Genomic DNA, 18109 nt, shown 5'->3' on the forward strand with positions numbered 1-18109 from the left:
TAAGTTCAATAAGAATAAAATTTCGTAAATCTCGGATTTAACCAACATTGTTGGCAGATTATTAAGACCTCTGTCATTAGATTTTAATCTATTAATTCAAGATACGAAGACCTCTTGTAATTAAATATTTATTGTTGTATTATTAAGACCACGGCAATAAATTAGTTAATGATTTTAATTTGAAATTTGGAATTGGATTAGGATTTATGAAACAAGTTAGGAACTCGGATTTAGCAAATTAATGAATGGAATAAATGGATCTAGGTATTAAATCGGATTTCATTTAATTTTGGGAAATTAATTTTTGTTAAATTGGGAAATAAATATATAAATTTTAATCTGTAAAGTCCGGGGAAATATTTAGTGTGTTTGGAAATTTAATTAATAGTGTGGGTGGGGTAGTATTAAGTATTGTAGTGTTGCCTAGGGATTCATGGTATCCTCCTCTGCTTCCTGGGCACACTTAGAGTCCTTTGCATAGACGCCCGGGTCGGGGGTGCAATAGGCATAAGTATTTTAAATAAATATTGTGGGTGTGTGTGGAATAGAAAATATTATTGCAGTGTAGCCTAGGGATTCATGGTATCCTCCTCTGCTTCCTGGGCGCACTTAGAAGCCGTCGTATAGACGCCGGATTTGGGGTACAACGGTAGTAAGATAGAAACCGCGGTATAGACGCTCCATATGAGGGTACCGTTCGGGAATAGACACTATGATAGAAACCGTGATAGGACGCTCCATAAGAGGATATCACCGGGATTAAGTTGTTTTGATATTTTGTAAGGGGTTTTATTGTGTATTAAGGGTTGGTTAAATAAAATGGATTGTAAAAATGAATTTCTTGTTATAATTTCTGTTTCCTTCCTGACAATCTCTTACGACCCTGAGTGTTCACTCCATGTTCTGGGCCAGTTTCTGGATACTGTGGGAAAAATCCAGTGGCGCCTTAAATAAATTAAGAGGCGACCAAGAGAGCGGTGGATCCCCGTTTCAAGATGCTTAGATGTTAACAAAATTCCAGATACTAATTAAGATTATATGTTTACAGATATAGAAGACAATAATAATAAAAATAAGAATGAAAATACCAAAGCCAAGATTGTCAGCTGTGAGAAAATGGTAATGGTTGGTAGCAAAGAATTTGAAGATATGAAGATGCTGATGGTCGAGTCCAACAAACAGACTCGCGAGATGTCAGCAACACTCGGTAGAGCTGCGAAACGATTAGAAGAAGTCACTCACGAACTAGTTAAAGCTCTTAAAATGACGGTAGATGGGCGTAGAGCAGAGCTAGATCGGGAGAAGGCTAAAATAGAAGCAACTAAGGTAAAAGATTCACATATAGTTCCTAATATCCCAGATAGAACACAATTAGAAGCTACAAATGGAAATAACAATATTACTAGAGAATTGAACTTGGTTAAAGATGCATTACTGTTAAATCAAAATAAGATTAATATTAGAAGAGAGTATAAGTTAACCCAAAAATCAAATTATAATATTTGGTTTGATTACTTAAAATCAGAACTAACTAGTTGTGATTTATTAGATGTAATAGACGAAAATAATAGTTATGAAAATAATTTATCAAATTCAATAATCCATAAAAGAAAATGTCTGGTTAGAGATATTATTATTAATCATTTAGATGAAGATTATCACAAGAAAATTCTTGACATTTCTGAACCTGTAGAAGTCTTAAAGAGAATCAAAGCTTGTAGAAAAGAACAGATAAATCTTACTTCAAGCTCTGTTAGGAAAAGATTGTATTCAATTAAGATGAAAAAGAATGAAAAGGTCAATGATTTCTGTGAAAGATTTGACCAAATCATTAGAGAATATGAATCTTGTGGAGATGGGGAACAACTAACTGAGCAAGAAATTAGATCTGCGTTCTGTCAAGCTATAACCCCAATAAACCCTCAATTAATGTCCGCAGATTTCATTAAAAGGTCTCATTCAAAAGAGATGACAATAAATGAAATGAAGTCTTTAATTCTACAGCTAGAAGCCGAGAAAAAGACCAACGACGGAGAAGAGACAATTAAGGCTCAGACTGCAAAGTTTGACGGCAAGAAGAACTGCCATAGATGTGCCAAACCTGGACATAGAATTGAAAATTGTCCCCTGTCAAAAGATTTGTGGTTCTGCTACTACTGTCAGGAGATAAGATCTCATAAGGGTTCAGAGTGCAAGGATGGCAGGATCAAAAGTAAGATTATAAATAATAATAATAATAATATCAAATTTAGAGGTAAACTAGACAGACAGAGAACTAATAGAGTTAGACATAATGTGAATTCTAAACCATATAAGAATGATAGACGTGATAGAAACTATAATAAGAATAATCAGTACTTAGCACAAAATGCCTTCAAACGGGATGGTATTAGTGCAAAAAGAATGACTGATGAAAAACAAGGTAAGAAACAATTAAATGAAGATTTAATAGATGACATTAAATTTATTGCTGATTCAGGAGCAACAGATCATATAGTAAAGAACTGCTTAATATTAAGTAACTTTGAAAGATGTGAAAATAAAGTAATTAAGAGTGCCAACAAGAATAAATCTGCTGACATTTTAATAGATGGAAAAGGTGATCTTTTGCTCTATACGAATCAAGATAACAAGATAATTAAATTATCAAATGTTATTAGTGCTAAAGATGTATCAGATAATTTATTATCATTAAAAAAATTAGTAGATAAAGGATTTAAGATTTATTTAGATGATAAGATTTTGCGAGTATTCAGTGAAAATTTAGAAGAAGTAATACTAGAAGGAACATATGAAAAACCCAACTGGATCTTGAACTTCAAAGTCAAGAATTACATCGGCGATGAAGATAAATTAGACTGGGGATATAACGCTTATCGTTGTAAAGCTGTAATGATCCAAGACGATAACACAAATGGACTAGAAATAGATTTGCAAAGAAAGGAGGGAGAATCAGAAAATGAAGAGTTAAAGGATTCTTCAATTAGGGGGGAGGAAGAAGATATAACGTCTCCAGAAATGAAACAACACACTGAAAACTCAAAGAATGACATATTTAATTGGGACTTTAGTTTAATAACTAGAAATCCAATTAAGGTAGATGATATTGAGAATATTAAGAATTTAAAAGAGCTATTTACATCAAATCCATTAGAGCAAGGAACAACAGATTCAAGTAAGATAAATGAAGCTATGTTATGGCATGTAAGACTTGGTCATGCTTCATTGAACTATCTCAAGAAATTGCAGAAAGTATATAATAAATTAGAGAAAGTTAAATTCGATGATTCAATTTTAGACTGTGAAATATGTATTGTGTCAAAGATGCAAAAATTACCGTTTAAAGAAACTAGACAAAGAGCATCAAGACCACTACAAATAATACATACGGACACGATGGGTCCGATAAAACCAACCTCACACCCAGGACACAAAAGATTTATTAATGTGTACATAGATGATTATTCTAGATTAGCTAGAGCATATGCAGTAAAGACTAAAGATGAATCAGGAGAAACATTAGAAAAGTTTCTCATATCTACAAGAAATCTACTTGGTAAAGATGAGAAAGTATGCTACGTTAGATCGGATCAAGGGACAGAGTTTACTGGTGGAAAATTTTTAGATGTCTTAAGAAAAGAAAAGATAGAATTAGAATTAACTCCGCCCTATACTCCTGAACACAATGGAGTATCTGAACGATTCAACGCTACGTTACAAAGAAAAGTCAGAACCTACATGCTAGATTCTGGTTTACCTAAGAGTATGTGGGAGTTAGCAGTAGATGCAGCAGTGCACTCATACAATCGAACACCACATAAATCCATAGATTACAACGTACCACTGATGAAGTTTAACAAGAATGAAAATTGTCATTTTGACAAAATTAAAAGATTTGGATGTATTGGATTTATTAGAATTCCAAAACCAGAGCACAAGTTCAGCGAGAGAGCAATCAAAGCGGTCATGGTGGGATATAAACCCACAGGATACTTGCTATGGCACCCAAATACAGGAAAATTTCTAGAATCACGACATGTTAGATTCAATGGAAAATTAGTGTACAAAGATGTATATAAGAATAAACAAATAGAAGAAACTGAAGATGAAATTAGTTGGAAGTCAAACGAAAATGTACCAAATAGTCTAGAAGACAAAATCAACGAAGAAAAAGAGAAACCGGAACAAAGAAAAAGAGGAAGACCCCGCAAAAATCTATTAGGTGTTAAAAACTTAAATGAAAAGAAGAATTCATCAGAAGAAATTAGACCATGGACTAGAGGTGAGATGAAAAGAAAATTAGAATCTGAAAAGGATAAAGATAGAAAATTAATTGAAGACATAAGATTTGCAAGAAGCGTCAATGTGTCTGAAGATCAATCGAAGAAGGATGAACAAGAATTGGTAAGTTGTTTAATTACTTCTTTAAACAAAGAACCTATCAATTATGATGAGGCAAGCAACTCAAATGAAAGATGTCAATGGATGAGAGCTATCAAGGATGAACTGGATTCTATAACTAAAAATGACGTCTGGGAATTCGTAGATTTGGAAGAAGCAAGTAAAACTGAAGGAAAATTAAACATCATTGATTCAAGATGGGTATTTAAAAAGAAAGTAGAAGCAAATAAAGATGTACTTTATAAAGCACGACTAGTATGTCGAGGTTTTAAAGACAAGAATGATTATGATTTAAAAGATACATACTCGCCAGTATCTAGATTATCACTCATACGAGCATTACTTTTAATAGTAAATAAATATGATCTAGAAATCTGTCAATATGATGTGAAAAACGGCATTCCTTTATGGAAATTTAGATGAAGATATTTATATGAAGATACCAGATCTAGATGTAGATGAAAAGACAAAACAAACAAAGATACTTAAATTAAAGAAATCTTTGTATGGATTAAAAGTAAGTCCAAAGAAGTGGAACACTAGATTTAATCAAGTGGTAAAAGAAATTGGTCTCGAAAACGATTTACATGAACCATGTTTGTATACTTGGAGGAAAAATGGAATCGTAGTTGTGTTGCTAATTTATGTAGATGACATTTTAGCCGCTAGCAATGATAAAACAAAATTAGATGAAGTTGGGAATCACTTATGCAAGAATTTCGAGATGAAAGTTCTTGGTGAACCCAGGAAATTTCTTGGAATTGAAATAGAGAGAAATAGACAAGAAAAATATGTTTTGTCGAAAACTATCCAATGCGGATAATTCCCGTAATTGTTTTAAATTATACGATAAAGTTGGGATTAGGAAATTAAATAAAAATACTTGGATTTTTTGGGGAACAATTTAGAAGAATTTATTTGTCCCCAAAGGAGGAAAACCCAGCTAGGCTGGGAAAAAACCTCCTTGATGAAATTATACAAGTAAATTGTGTATGTGTAAGTGTGAATGTGTAAAATTACGTTGCAATAACGCAATAGGGGTGAGCTCAACCGCCTTAGATAGAAAATTATCGATAATCTGAATTAGATAAGTCCCAAGGTGGGAGCTAGTAATATCTAATCACTTTGAACTATCTCAGAGTGAGATCTATTAATGTTCAATTGTCTCAAGGTGAGAGCAAATAATATTCAATTGATAACAGAATGTTAGTCAATTGAGTTTGATGTTTTTCGTGTAGAAATTAGTCAAATGATTTGAAGTTGGAATTTAATTATTTATAAGCTAAATTAAATAAGATCGAAATTAAATGTCAATAACTAATTTAATGTAATTAATTGTTAATATCACGCGTCAATTATGGATTGACTAAAGCCGCGTGGCTGATGCAATCCTTTGTTAACGGTGGCGCGTAATGGCCGCGTGGCGTCACTAAATAAATTTACTTGATTTAATTTATGTTAATTCACTGAACTATTGAACTGATTTAAATGAATTGAGAATTTAAAGTATAATTGAAGCTAATATAATTATTTATATTTAATGAATAATTTAAATATTTAAATGAAAGTGGGATGTAAGTAAGAAATATCAGAATCGATTCGCACAGAGTAGTCGTACTAGTACAGATGTCCAAGCACAACTGTTGCAGCCGGCCACGTGAGCCGGCTTCTCTACCGCTAACCAAGGCGCGCATGGGCGACGGCCATAGCGTGATACGATTATTCCCGAGTTTTAACGATTAAGCCCGAAGGCGCAATTCTTCTTATAAGTATGTGACTAGGTCCTTTTCCTAGCGGTTAAACAAAATACATTGTATTGAAGCAAAGTAATTATATTGAAAGCATTTTAGATAGATTCAAGATAACAGATTGTAATCCTCAAAACACCCCAATGGTTACTAGACAAACTGAAAATAGATGCAAAAGAAGAAAACTAGAAGAATCAGAATCGTCCAAATGTGAACAATCATCAACAACTAGAAAAGCTCCATACAGAGAGGCAATTGAAAGTCTCATGTACTTAGCAAATGGAACTAGACCAGATATTGCGTTTGCTGTACATTACTTAGCTAGAAAACAATTAGATGCCAACGAAGACGACTGGAAAGATGTTAAAAGAATTCTGAGATACTTAAAGGACACTGTAGACTTAAGCCTGAAATACACAGGTAACTCAGATGAACTAGAAGCTTTTTCAGATGCTAGTTTTAGAGACAATAATGACTCAACTTCATCAGGTGGATACATTATTAGACTGTTTGGTGATATAATAGCATGGAGAAGTCACAAACAAAACTATGTTACACTTTCGACTTGTCAAGCTGAGTATTTGGCAATGAGTGATGCCTGTCAAGAGATAATATTTCTGGATAAAGCAATTAGATTTATTATTGGAATAACACTATTTCCTACGACTATTTGGTGTGATAACAGATCAGCAAATGATTGTACTAAGAAAGATGGCAGTCATAAACTTAAAATGTTTGATAATAGTGTAAATGAAATTAAATTAGAATTACTAGAAAGAGAGAAAACAGGTAATAGAAAGCACATGGCAAAAACCCATGGTGATTTCATTAAACAATGCGTTAATGAAAATAGAATAAGAGTTTGTTGGATATCTACGAAAGAGAACCTAGCAGATATACTCACAAAACCATTACCTGCAGAACCATTTAGATACTTAAGAGATAAATTTTTGGACTAAAATAATTAGAAGTTCATAAAATTGTTAGAATTAATTATAATTATATTTTCACTATGTTACAGAAAACTCTGTTGATCGCAAGAAGTAGCGCAGTGGAAGCTGGACGTGGGAAAATGGAGGGAGTGTTAAGAAGACACGAATTTACCCAAGTCCGCTGAGATCTATTTTTTTATATATCTAGATTATTATTATTATGGCTAGTGAGTTGGCGTCGGTCTGCGCGCCGCTCGACGGCGCATACGACTCCTCTCCCCTTTTACTCTCTATACTTTACTTTATATCTTGTACTCTTGGCGGTACTACGTGCAGCCACGTGCATACACCTTATAATTATTCTTTTACATTCTTTTTGTATTATTACAATATTGTTAATTATTCAAGATAACATATTATCATTTATTAATCATTTAGAAGATAAATAAAGATTCGTTTAGATTATTTAATATAAAATTGTTGTGTTAAATTAATTCACTTCCTCACACTTAGCTTGGATTGATCCCACTTGTAAATAATAACCATCTTTGGAAAACAGCGTCAATTACGGTTTTTGATCTGGTAGTTTTTGGCATAATTGTAAAATTAAGAAAATTAAAATATTCACACAAATAAAAATGCATCAACAATCAACACGCTTGCTTTTTATTAAAGCTTACTCATACGCAAGCGCTGACACATGTATTAAACACATACTAACATAACACGTAAGCAGTATGGTGCAACTTTGGCGGCCCCCACCACCCAGTGGTGGTAGCTCGCGGCGCACGGTGGGGATGGTTCGCGACACCCTGGTGGGGACAAGCGGTTGTACATTTGATTGCATATATATATATATATATATATATATATATATATATATATATATATTGAAACACTAAATTTTTCAATCTTAAAAAATTTAATTCCTTAGCCCACTAAACCTCGCGGATAAGAGAATAGTCGCCTAAGTTTCATAAAAAGTTTTGGGATCCACTGCTCTTTGGAATATTCCGCTTCCGTATGAATGTCGGTATTTTGTTTAATAGAAAAGGTCTAGACAAAAGTTCTCGTGCGTGCCAGTTAACTTGCTTTAATTACTTACAAATTTGACTGCGAAGATGACCCTTTGTCCTTGATTGACCCTTTTGATTGACGAGATTGGCCGAAATAGTTGTGTGGTGTTGTTTCAATAATGATATATAGTAGTATTAACAATGAACTCAATTTTATTGCACAATTATTCACTTTTGTTATAATTTTATGAATAACTTGGTAACGCAACTTAATAGAATATTGCTAATAAAGAGAACATACACTTAATAATAGAAATATACGTGGTTTAACAATAATTGTGGTGAATTATCACCTAATATGAACTGATAATATTAATAAAAGTAGTATAAGATTTTATAATAATTAATAATAGATTTTATATATGATTTTAGTGAGTAATCACCGAATAGTAGTAATAGTGATAATAGTGGTAATAGTGGTAAGATTGACTAAGAAATATCTAGCGTGGTGGTTGACACCGGGGGATAGATCGAAGTGTCGATCAATGCTCAGGTTTTTAGGCTCGTAGCTGATTTTTCCCTCCTCGTGTCGTCTTGTGACGTCACGGGGGCTACACATTAATTTAGCTAGTGTCGGTAACGAAAATTTCGGGTGGTAGTTCGCCAGGCTGGTAACATCGGGACATTTTGTAGTGTCTCAATATATATATATATATATATACCAGTGTTACAGAGACCTGTAAACACGTACCATTTCATATATAGTTTACGTGAATTAAAAGCTTACTTACCGTCTGTTGTCTTATTCATAATTGAATATCTTATTTTACTCACCAGTATCGTTTTGATTAAAAACGGTTTTCTGCAAGATGAAAAAAAAAAAAAAATAGGTATTATACTTACCGTGAGATGTTGTATTTCTTGAAGATCATGCTTAGGTTTACAGTAATATTAGTAATATTATAGTAATATTAGTACACTGCAAAAAATTTCCAATTAATTTTACTATGTGTGAATAGTAATACCGGACTAAGGTAAAAGCCCCAATAGATGATCACGTACCAGTATATGATCACTCCATGTATTTGTATATCTATATTCATAAATATAGGTATACAAATACATGGAGTGATCATATACTGGTACATGATCATCTATTGGGGCTTTTACCTTATAAGAAAACTGATACAAAATTTACAAGTTCCCGTAGTAAACGGTATGCGTAGACGACACGATTAAGCAGTGATAGCGACGAAAATGAAGACACTGTTAATAATCCGAAAAACGTCAAGGTATGATTGATTCTTTTAATAAGTAAAATCCTTTTATTTGTAATTGTAAATTTCAGAGTGGGAGAAAGACGTCTACATCGCGACACATTAACAAAGCAGAAATAATAAAATTGAAGAGATTTAAAGGGCTCAAACGTGATAGATTGTCATCTACAAGTTCTAACGATTCATATGTTTCACATCCTACAGATACCGATGAAGAAACTTTCATGCTAACAAATCTTGACTCAGAAGAGGAAAAACTAAATCAACCACACCGTAGTTATGCCTTTTATAAAGATAATACTGCTGATGATGATAAAGAAGAAGAAGAAGAAGAAGAAAAAGAAGAAGAAGAAGAAGAAGAAGAAGAAGAAGAAGAAGAAGAAGAAGAAGAAGAAGAAGAAGAAGAAGAAGAAGAAGAAGAAGAAGAAGAAGAAGAAGAAGAAGAAGAAGAAGAAGAAGAAGAAGAAGAAGAAGAAGAAGAAGAAGAAGAAGAAGAAGAAGAAGAAGAAGAAGAAGAAGAAGAAGAAGAAGAAGAAGAAGAAGAAGAAGAAGAAGAAGAAGAAGAAGGAAGAAGAAGAAGAAGAAGAAGAAGAAGAAGAAGAAGAAGAAGAAGAAGAAGAAGAAGAAGAAGAAGAAGAAGAAGAAGAAGAAGAAGAAGAAGAAGAAGAAGAAGAAGAAGAAGGAAGAAGAAGAAGAAGAAGAAGAAGAAGAAGAAGGAAAAGGAGGAGGAAGAAGAAGAAGAAGGAGGAAGAGGAGGAGGGGAAGAAGAAGAAGAAGAAGAAGAAGAAGAAGAAGAAGAAGAAGAAGAAGAAGAAGAAGAAGAAGAAGAAGAAGAAGAAGAAGAAGAAGAAGAAGAAGAAGAAGAAGAAGAAGAAGAAGAAGAAGAAGAAGAAGAAGAAGAAGAAGAAGAAGAAGAAGAAGAAGAAGAAGAAGAAGAAGAAGAAGAAGAAGAAGAAGAAGCACCGTCTACTGACAATGATAATGCTGATGATGCAAGGCCACTGTACATGCTCTAATGCAGAGCCAATTATTAGGTATTTCTACTAAGCAAAACACCTTTGACACAGCAGACGTAGCTTAATTATTCATGTAAAATAATTATTTCTATAATGTTTATTTTATTTGTAACTTTTTTTTAAATTGAACTTAATTTCAGGTATTCAAGCAGGGGGTATAATAACAAGGTCACAGACTAAAAACGTTCAGGATTTACCGTCAACTTCTACACAGCAACATTTGCAAGCAAATGAACACAATTACATAGATATACTTCCACCAGGGCATCGTTTTATTATAGAGCGCGAAATAATAAAAAAATTTCGTCGTTTTCAAACTAAAGGTAAAGAAACAACCATAAAGATTCAACAACCTAACGATAATACCGAACCTATGCAATGGTTTCATAGCGTGTTGACCGACATTGTTACACATATTACCGAAGGTTGTCATCCTTATGATTACGTTGGTTTTACTATAAATTATGAAAAACTAACCCAAGGCGTTATTTGGTCGCGGTTCTAGAGGGCAAACACCGTTTCAGCTGATGATTTGTGGCGTTTGTTAAGTGATGTGTCTCAAAGTGCAGTCGGTCTTACTACCGACGATAAGTTGATTATTACTTCAGCTGTTGTTACTGGTATTGCGGGCCGTGGTAAAGTAGGCTTATCTCACGAAAACATGTTTAAACGGTCCATTATAACGATTAACAATAACGATAATTTATGTTTGCCGCGGTCTTTAGCTGTTGCCAAAGTATTTATTGAAAGAGGCGAAATACGCACGGGTGTTTTACATAGAAAATGGAAAAGTATAACAGACAGTAGATCACGTTTACAAGAAAACGAAGCACTTAAATTATTACACACAACAGGTATCCAAATACCTCGCCAAGGTAGTGGTATCACCGAAATATTAGCTTTTCAACGATATTTTGAACCGGAGGGTATAGCGTTGGTAGTGTATGAATTTTTAACATTCGGGAAAGGAGGGCTGCCTATTTTTGACGGGCGCGTGACAGTCCAGGAAGCATTTGGAGAAATCTTACATTCAATATATCTATTATATTATCCTGACAGTAAGCATTACCAACCTATATCAAATTTAGCAGGGGCTTTAGGCAGCCGTTCTTTTTGCGAATTATGCAATAAGGGTTATGAATCGAATCGTGATCATAGATGTTCGAAAAAATGCCCTAGATGTAACACTGCACCGGTGTGTGAATATTTGAATAAAATCAACTGCGCTTTATGTAATAGGTGGTTTTCAAGCGACCGTAGCTATACAAATCATTTGAAATTAGGTTCAGGTAATTTACGTGGTAAGAATAAAAATATGAGTGTATGTAATGTGTTGAAATTATGCTCTGTATGTTGCCGTTGTAAACATTGTGATCTACCACATAATTGCGATTTAAGTTATTGCCAGATATGTTGCTGTGAAAGACCGATTAATCATTATTGTTATATGGCGCCTCTTAAACGAAAATACTTGCCGAAAGTTTTATTTTTGTTCTATGACTTTGAAACACAACAAAACGAACGCGTTAAAGGGTCACCTTCTACAAAAATACATGTACCTAATTTGTGTGTGGTTCAAAAAACCTGCACTTTTTGTTGGGATAGTAAAGATGTTACTAAAAATTGTGAGGAATGTGGTGAAAGGGAGTTTATTTTTTATGATAATCCCGTAGAAAACTTAATCGATTTGGCCTTACAAAATTATCCAAAATTTTCAAAAATAATTTGTATTGCGCATAACGCTAGCAGTTTTGATGCCCAATTTGTTTTGAAATGTATGATTGAGAAAAAGAAAACGCGTTTACCAGATTTAATTTTAAACGGGACAAAAATAATCGTAATGAGGGTAGCCAAAACCGTTTTTTTAGACAGTCTCAATTACCTACATATGCCTTTACGTGGATTACCGAAAGCTTTTGGTTTTGAAGACGAAGCCTCAAAAGGATACTTTCCTTATTTATTTAACACGCCTAAGAATAAAAATTATGTTGGTCGCATGCCCCCTGCAAAATATTTTTCGCCCGAAACTATGTTTTCAAAAACTTACGAAAAATTTACATTATGGTATAATGCAAAAGTTTGTGAAAAATATTTTTTTAATTTTAAAAATGAAATGGAATATTATTGTAAGAGCGATGTCACTATTCTTAGAAGAGCTTGTATGTTATTTCGAGAAATGTTTATACAATGCGGAAATGTTTGTCCCTTTTCTGAATGCACCACAATAGCTGCTGCGTGTTCAAAAATTTTTCGACGTAATTTTTTGAAACCTAACACAATAGGTATTTTACCAATCAACGGAACTTACAGGTGGTCTGCTAACCAGTCACATAAAGCAATTAAATGGTTAATTTTAAAAGAGCGCGAATACGGGTGGAAAATTATACACGCAGGATATGGTAAAGAATTCCGTTTACCATCAGGTATACCTGTTGACGGTTACTTTAAAAATCTTATAACGGGTCAAGAAAACGTGTCTACAATTCCATGGTTGTTATTGGCATGGGTGTCCAAAATGTTACAGAATAAATCGTGATAAAAAACTTAATGCCAGCGATAACTTTGAGAGTATGGATACGAGGTACGATAGTATAATAGCAACATCAGAAAAAATCCGAGGCTTAGGTTATAATTTGATAGAAGAATGGGAGTGTGACTTTGATGTTTTTTTAACGAGTGTACCTGAGACTGCTATGGAACTGAGAGAGCATCCACTTCTTAGTATAGAGCCTTTGAAACCACGCGATGCTTTTTTTGGTGGCCGTACAAAAAGTTTTGTGAGTTTGTACGACGTTAAAGATAATGAAAAAATTAAATATGTCGACGTTTGCTCGCTCTACCCACATATTTGCAAAACAGGCAAGTTTCCGGTTGGCCATCCCGAAATTTATATTGGTGAAGACTGTTATAAAATAGTAGGTGAACATAATAATTTGGCTGGTATAGAGGGGCTTATAAAATGTACCGTTTTACCACCGCGAAAACTTTATCACCCCGTACTGTCTTGCAAAATCCATAATAGGCTTCTTTTTGCGCTGTGTCGAACTTTCGCTCAAGAATTGAGACAAACCGGTTGTAATCATAAAACGAAGGATAGAAAATTTACAGGTACGTGGGTTGTAGACGAGGTCAAAAAAGCTGTTTCAAAAGGTTATATTGTTCTTAAGATTTATGAAATATGGCAGTATGATATAATGCAGTATAATAAAGACAAAGAGTGTGATGGGTTATTTACAGAAGATATCAATACTTTTTTAAAAATTAAAACAGAGGCTAGCGGTTTTCCGAAAGATTGTGTAACTGAGGTGGATAAAAATAAATATATTGAAGATTACGAGCGCGCTGAAGGAATATCTTTAGATAAAGATAAAATTAAATATAATTCGGGACTACGTTCTGTAGCGAAGCTCAGTTTAAACTCTTTATGGGGAAAATTCGGGCAGCGTGAAAATTTAATGCAAACTGAAATTGTTACAACTAGAAACCGCTTAATGGAGTTATTAACAGATACTCAGATAGAAATCTGTGGGTTTTTGCCTGTGAATGATAAAACTTTGTATATTAATTTTATAAACGCTCGAGAGGCTATAAAACCATCCCGGACAACAAATGTTGTTATAGCAGCGTACACGACAGCGCAAGCCCGTCTTAAATTATATTCTTATTTAGAAAATTTGGGCAAAAGGGTGTTATATTGCGATACAGACTCCTGTATTTATGTTTTGGCAGAGGTTTGTAAAGTAAAAGGTATAACCTTAAATTTTTCTAACAGTCTTAAAATTAATTATAAAAACGTTAGGGACCTTGTGACTGGTAAAAGAAGAACACCTATAGAAGTACGTTTTAACGCTATACGTAGAACATGTTTTCATACCGTAGTTACGAAAAAAGAAAAGAAAAGAACATACCCGCAATTTAAAAAACGGCGTTTTAGAAATAAGTATACAACTCTGCCTTTTGGGTATAAATTTTAATTATAAATTAATATTGTTATATTTTAGAATAAAAATTATATACATATATATTTTATTGTGTTTTTTAAAAAAAATAAACTATTATTTGTATTTAAAAAAAAAAAAAAAAAAAGAAATTATATACACATATGTGATTGTATTAAAATTTAATTAAAATGAAAACTCTTACTGTTTTATTCACGCATTCATATTTGTTTATTGTAAAATTAAAACACGTGTAAGTATCTTGATAACATTAATTTATCTACTTATAAGTATATTCAACAACGGCGTCGTCAGTACCACTACGGAAACCGTCTTCTGCAGATGTATCACGATTACCTATCATAAATGGAATTAATTATAGATATACAAGGTCTAACTAACGATCAAGGTACTTTTGTGCCCAAAGAAATCGCTATAATCAGTGTCGATAATTCAATACAAAAGCATTGGTTGCTTAAACCATCTTTTTCTGATAGTCAATTATTATCAAAAACACGGAAAACTAATTATTGGCTTACAAAAAATAAACACGGTATAAGATGGTCTGACGGTGGTGTTACCTTATCCAATATTTTTGACATTTTTAAGTTTTATTGTGAAAAGGCTCATACAATTTACGTGCGCGGTAGTATTAAATTGAAATATCTTGAAACATTATTACGTATGAAAATTATTAATTTAGAAGAAGAAGAGCCTGACGAATGTCCAAGCTTTAAAAACTTAGAATCAGGAGACGTTAATTGCGGGTTTCACGGAACAGGTAATAATTTAGCATGCGCGTTAAATAATGTGTTGGCTTTGCAAAAAGCAATTTTGAAAAGTCGTAGGGAACCGTTTATAATATAAAATAAGTGAAAATGCAAAAGGTCAGCAAATAAGTAGCTGGTTATCTCAATAGTGCCGGATCATCACCGTACGAGACGCTAACAAAACAGTTAATATACGAACTGTAGTTTAGTATCATCTAAAGTGCCCTGTAAAATGTGTTACTCTAAATGTGAAGAGATTGTTCTTCAAGAAGAATCAGGAATATTACCTGTAATAGAGGTGACCGTAGAAGATCTTGAAGCGTTTCGCACATGATGGCCTCAAGACCCTCTTTTTCGGATATTACCTTCCAGGTTAAATGAAGAAACTATCGTATGGTTATCTCTGTGTACACGATTGGTTAGACAAAGTCAGACTTATCTAGAGGTATGTCAAAAATGGTGTTTGTTAAAATATGTAACACACAAATTAACTTTGTTATTGAATTTGTCAATGTTGCAGTTTTTCATGAGTTTGTCGAGGTCTGTATTCGATGCAGCTATGAGGTCAGCTCCTGACGCTGTGCAAGAAGCTCTTGTACCTCTCTGGCACATCCGTTATGATGACGGAGACAACAACTCTGACGTCCGCCGGGACGACCATAACGATGACGGAGACAGCAGTACGGGTGAAGGCGCACATACACAAATCAGTTGCTAATCTTCATGACTTTAATATTTTAAAATACTTTATTTGAAAACATTTATTATTCTGCACAATATTTTATTCTTGTAACTACAAGTATGACGGTAGTTTTTAAATAAAACATAGAAACATACTTATTTGTTAACTTATTTATATATGTCGTAAACCCATGTAAAATTAATTTAGTATACATCATGGATCCTCGATGGAAACACCCGTGGACTTCGATCGTTTGCGGTCCTACAGGCTGTGGTAAAACAGTGTTTGTAAAAAGGATTTATTAAACATCTTCCTCAAATGAGCGATACAAATTTTGCAAAAATAATATTTCATTACGGTGAATGGCAGTCAAGCTATGACGAATATATAAATTGCAAAAATATTGAGTTTCGTGAAGGTTTACCCGGTAGTGAAGATTACAGTGGTGATAAGATGGCTAAATTAGTCATTATCGACGATTTAATGCGAGAAGCTTCAAACAACGCTGTGATAGATCTTTTTACAAAGGGCAGCCATCACAAGAATTTAAGCGTGATTTTTCTGACGCAGAACATTTTTCATCAGGGGAGGGGTCAGAGGGATATATCGTTAAATGCCAATTATATTGTGATTTTTAAAAACCCTCGCGATAGATCGCAAATACAACATCTAGCTAGACAAGTTAATCCTGAAAATACACGGTTTCTGCAAGAAATATATTATGACGCTACATCTTCACCGCACGGTTACTTACTACTAGATTTAAAACAGTCAACACCCGAAAACTGCCGTTTTTGTAGTTGTATTTTTCCCGATGACCCTCACCAGTACGTATATGTATCTAAAAAAAATATAAATTATAAAACTAGCCGTAACGATGTACCAGTCCTTCACTGATAATGGGTGCGAACACACCTATCCAGAAAAAGCAGCTGCGTGTATTACAAGCGTTGTGTTACCTTAGTAACACACAGCGCCAGGCTGTATTGCGTAAAGCAGATCCTGCTTTGATACGTTGTATTTGTGAGTGCATATTAAACATACTACAGGGTACCGTCCCCTTGTCACCCGAATATAAAACAAAATTAAAACGCCACGTTAAGCTTTTAAGAAAATTATCATCAAAAGGTAGTAGTTTCCAAAACAAAAAGAAAATAATTATACAAAAAGGCGGTTTTCTGCCCTTGTTTTAGCTCCTGTTTTAGGAGCTCTAATTTCAAATTTTATTACTAAATAAATTTGAAAAAATATCGAACACGCCCGTAAAATGGTATTAGTACCTGAGGCTAAACTTAATGAAAAGATAAGCTCAGAAAAAAACGAAGAGTGTGCAAAAAATAGAACGTGCTTGACAACCGGTACAGTGTTAACGCGTCTCGACAATGAAATGTATGAGATTTTAAATTCTTTCGGTAAATATAATACAGATCGTGAAAAATGTCAAGCTTACTTACAAGTGCTTGAGCGTTATCTTAGGTTTCTCGAATATGAAAGAAAACCTGTTATAGGTAGTAATATAGAAGAAAACGTAGTTCAGCAGGAAGCGTCTTTCGAAAACTCCTCTCAAATGTTAGACACATCAGCAGGGTCCGACGAAAGTTTAAGTCCTCACCATTCTTCATACGAAGTGATCATAGATAATTCAACTATAGAAAGCGTACCTAAAAAACTCAGAAGTAACTGTGCGCGTGTATTGAAACGTTTAAGAAAGGCGCCGACAGCGTTAATATCTTGGGACGATAGAGGTTGTGTTACAATCAAAGGTCGGAAAATCCCCCATTCTAATATTACGGATCTCGTAAACGATATAATACGTCCTAGAAGGCAGGCAAAAGCTATAGGCCGTCAACAGTTTGCTAAAGTACTGCAAACATTAAACATACCACGCGAGTTCATCGGCAACCGCGCTTATTTCAACAACGTCTCCGAAGAAGAAGAAGAGCTATCAACCTCTACACCGACAAGACGACGATCCGGTAATATTACTATACCTGAAATAATAACAGAAAACGTGGCCGTCGATGAATCAATGTTAAATCAGAGTGGTAATGGTACTCTGAATAAAAGTAAAAAAATATCATGGATAAGGTTGAAATAGATAAAAAATTAAATAAAGTGTATTACAATCTCTCACGGTCAGAAAGTTTTTCGGGAGCTAGAAATATTTTGAAATATGTTCAAAAAAACGAATCTAAACTGTCAGAAAAAGATGTTAACGAATGGTTAAATAAACAAGAAGTTTTTACGAAACACCGTATGAACAGAAAACACTTTATTAGGAGGACTTATAATGTTGAAACAGTCGAAGATGTGTGGGAAGCCGACTTAG

The 18109-nt window shown here is 33.8% G+C and overlaps 2 protein-coding genes across 3 annotated transcripts; both read left to right on the forward strand.

The window, feature by feature from the left end:
• Positions 1-1059: 1059 nt before the first annotated feature.
• LOC123273942 lies at positions 1060-7426 on the forward strand. 2 transcript variants are annotated; one of them, XM_044741431.1, is made up of 3 exons: positions 1060-1326; positions 2005-2212; positions 7171-7426. In XM_044741431.1, the coding sequence occupies exons 1-3, from the start codon at positions 1117-1119 to the stop codon at positions 7194-7196; spliced, it is 444 nt and encodes a 147-aa protein (XP_044597366.1). In that variant the 5' UTR covers positions 1060-1116; the 3' UTR covers positions 7197-7426. The 2 variants fall into 2 exon arrangements, with proteins under 2 accessions (XP_044597366.1, XP_044597364.1); XM_044741429.1 differs by lacking the exon at positions 1060-1326 and having other exon boundaries at positions 1704-2212.
• Positions 7427-12960: 5534 nt separating this feature from the next.
• LOC123273932 lies at positions 12961-15816 on the forward strand. The gene is made up of 2 exons (XM_044741417.1): positions 12961-14121; positions 15619-15816. The coding sequence occupies exons 1-2, from the start codon at positions 12961-12963 to the stop codon at positions 15814-15816; spliced, it is 1359 nt and encodes a 452-aa protein (XP_044597352.1).
• Positions 15817-18109: the final 2293 nt, after the last annotated feature.

The sequence above is a fragment of the Cotesia glomerata genome, unplaced genomic scaffold (assembly GCF_020080835.1).
Source record: "Cotesia glomerata isolate CgM1 unplaced genomic scaffold, MPM_Cglom_v2.3 scaffold_17, whole genome shotgun sequence".
NCBI classification, from domain to species: Eukaryota; Metazoa; Arthropoda; class Insecta; order Hymenoptera; family Braconidae; genus Cotesia; species Cotesia glomerata.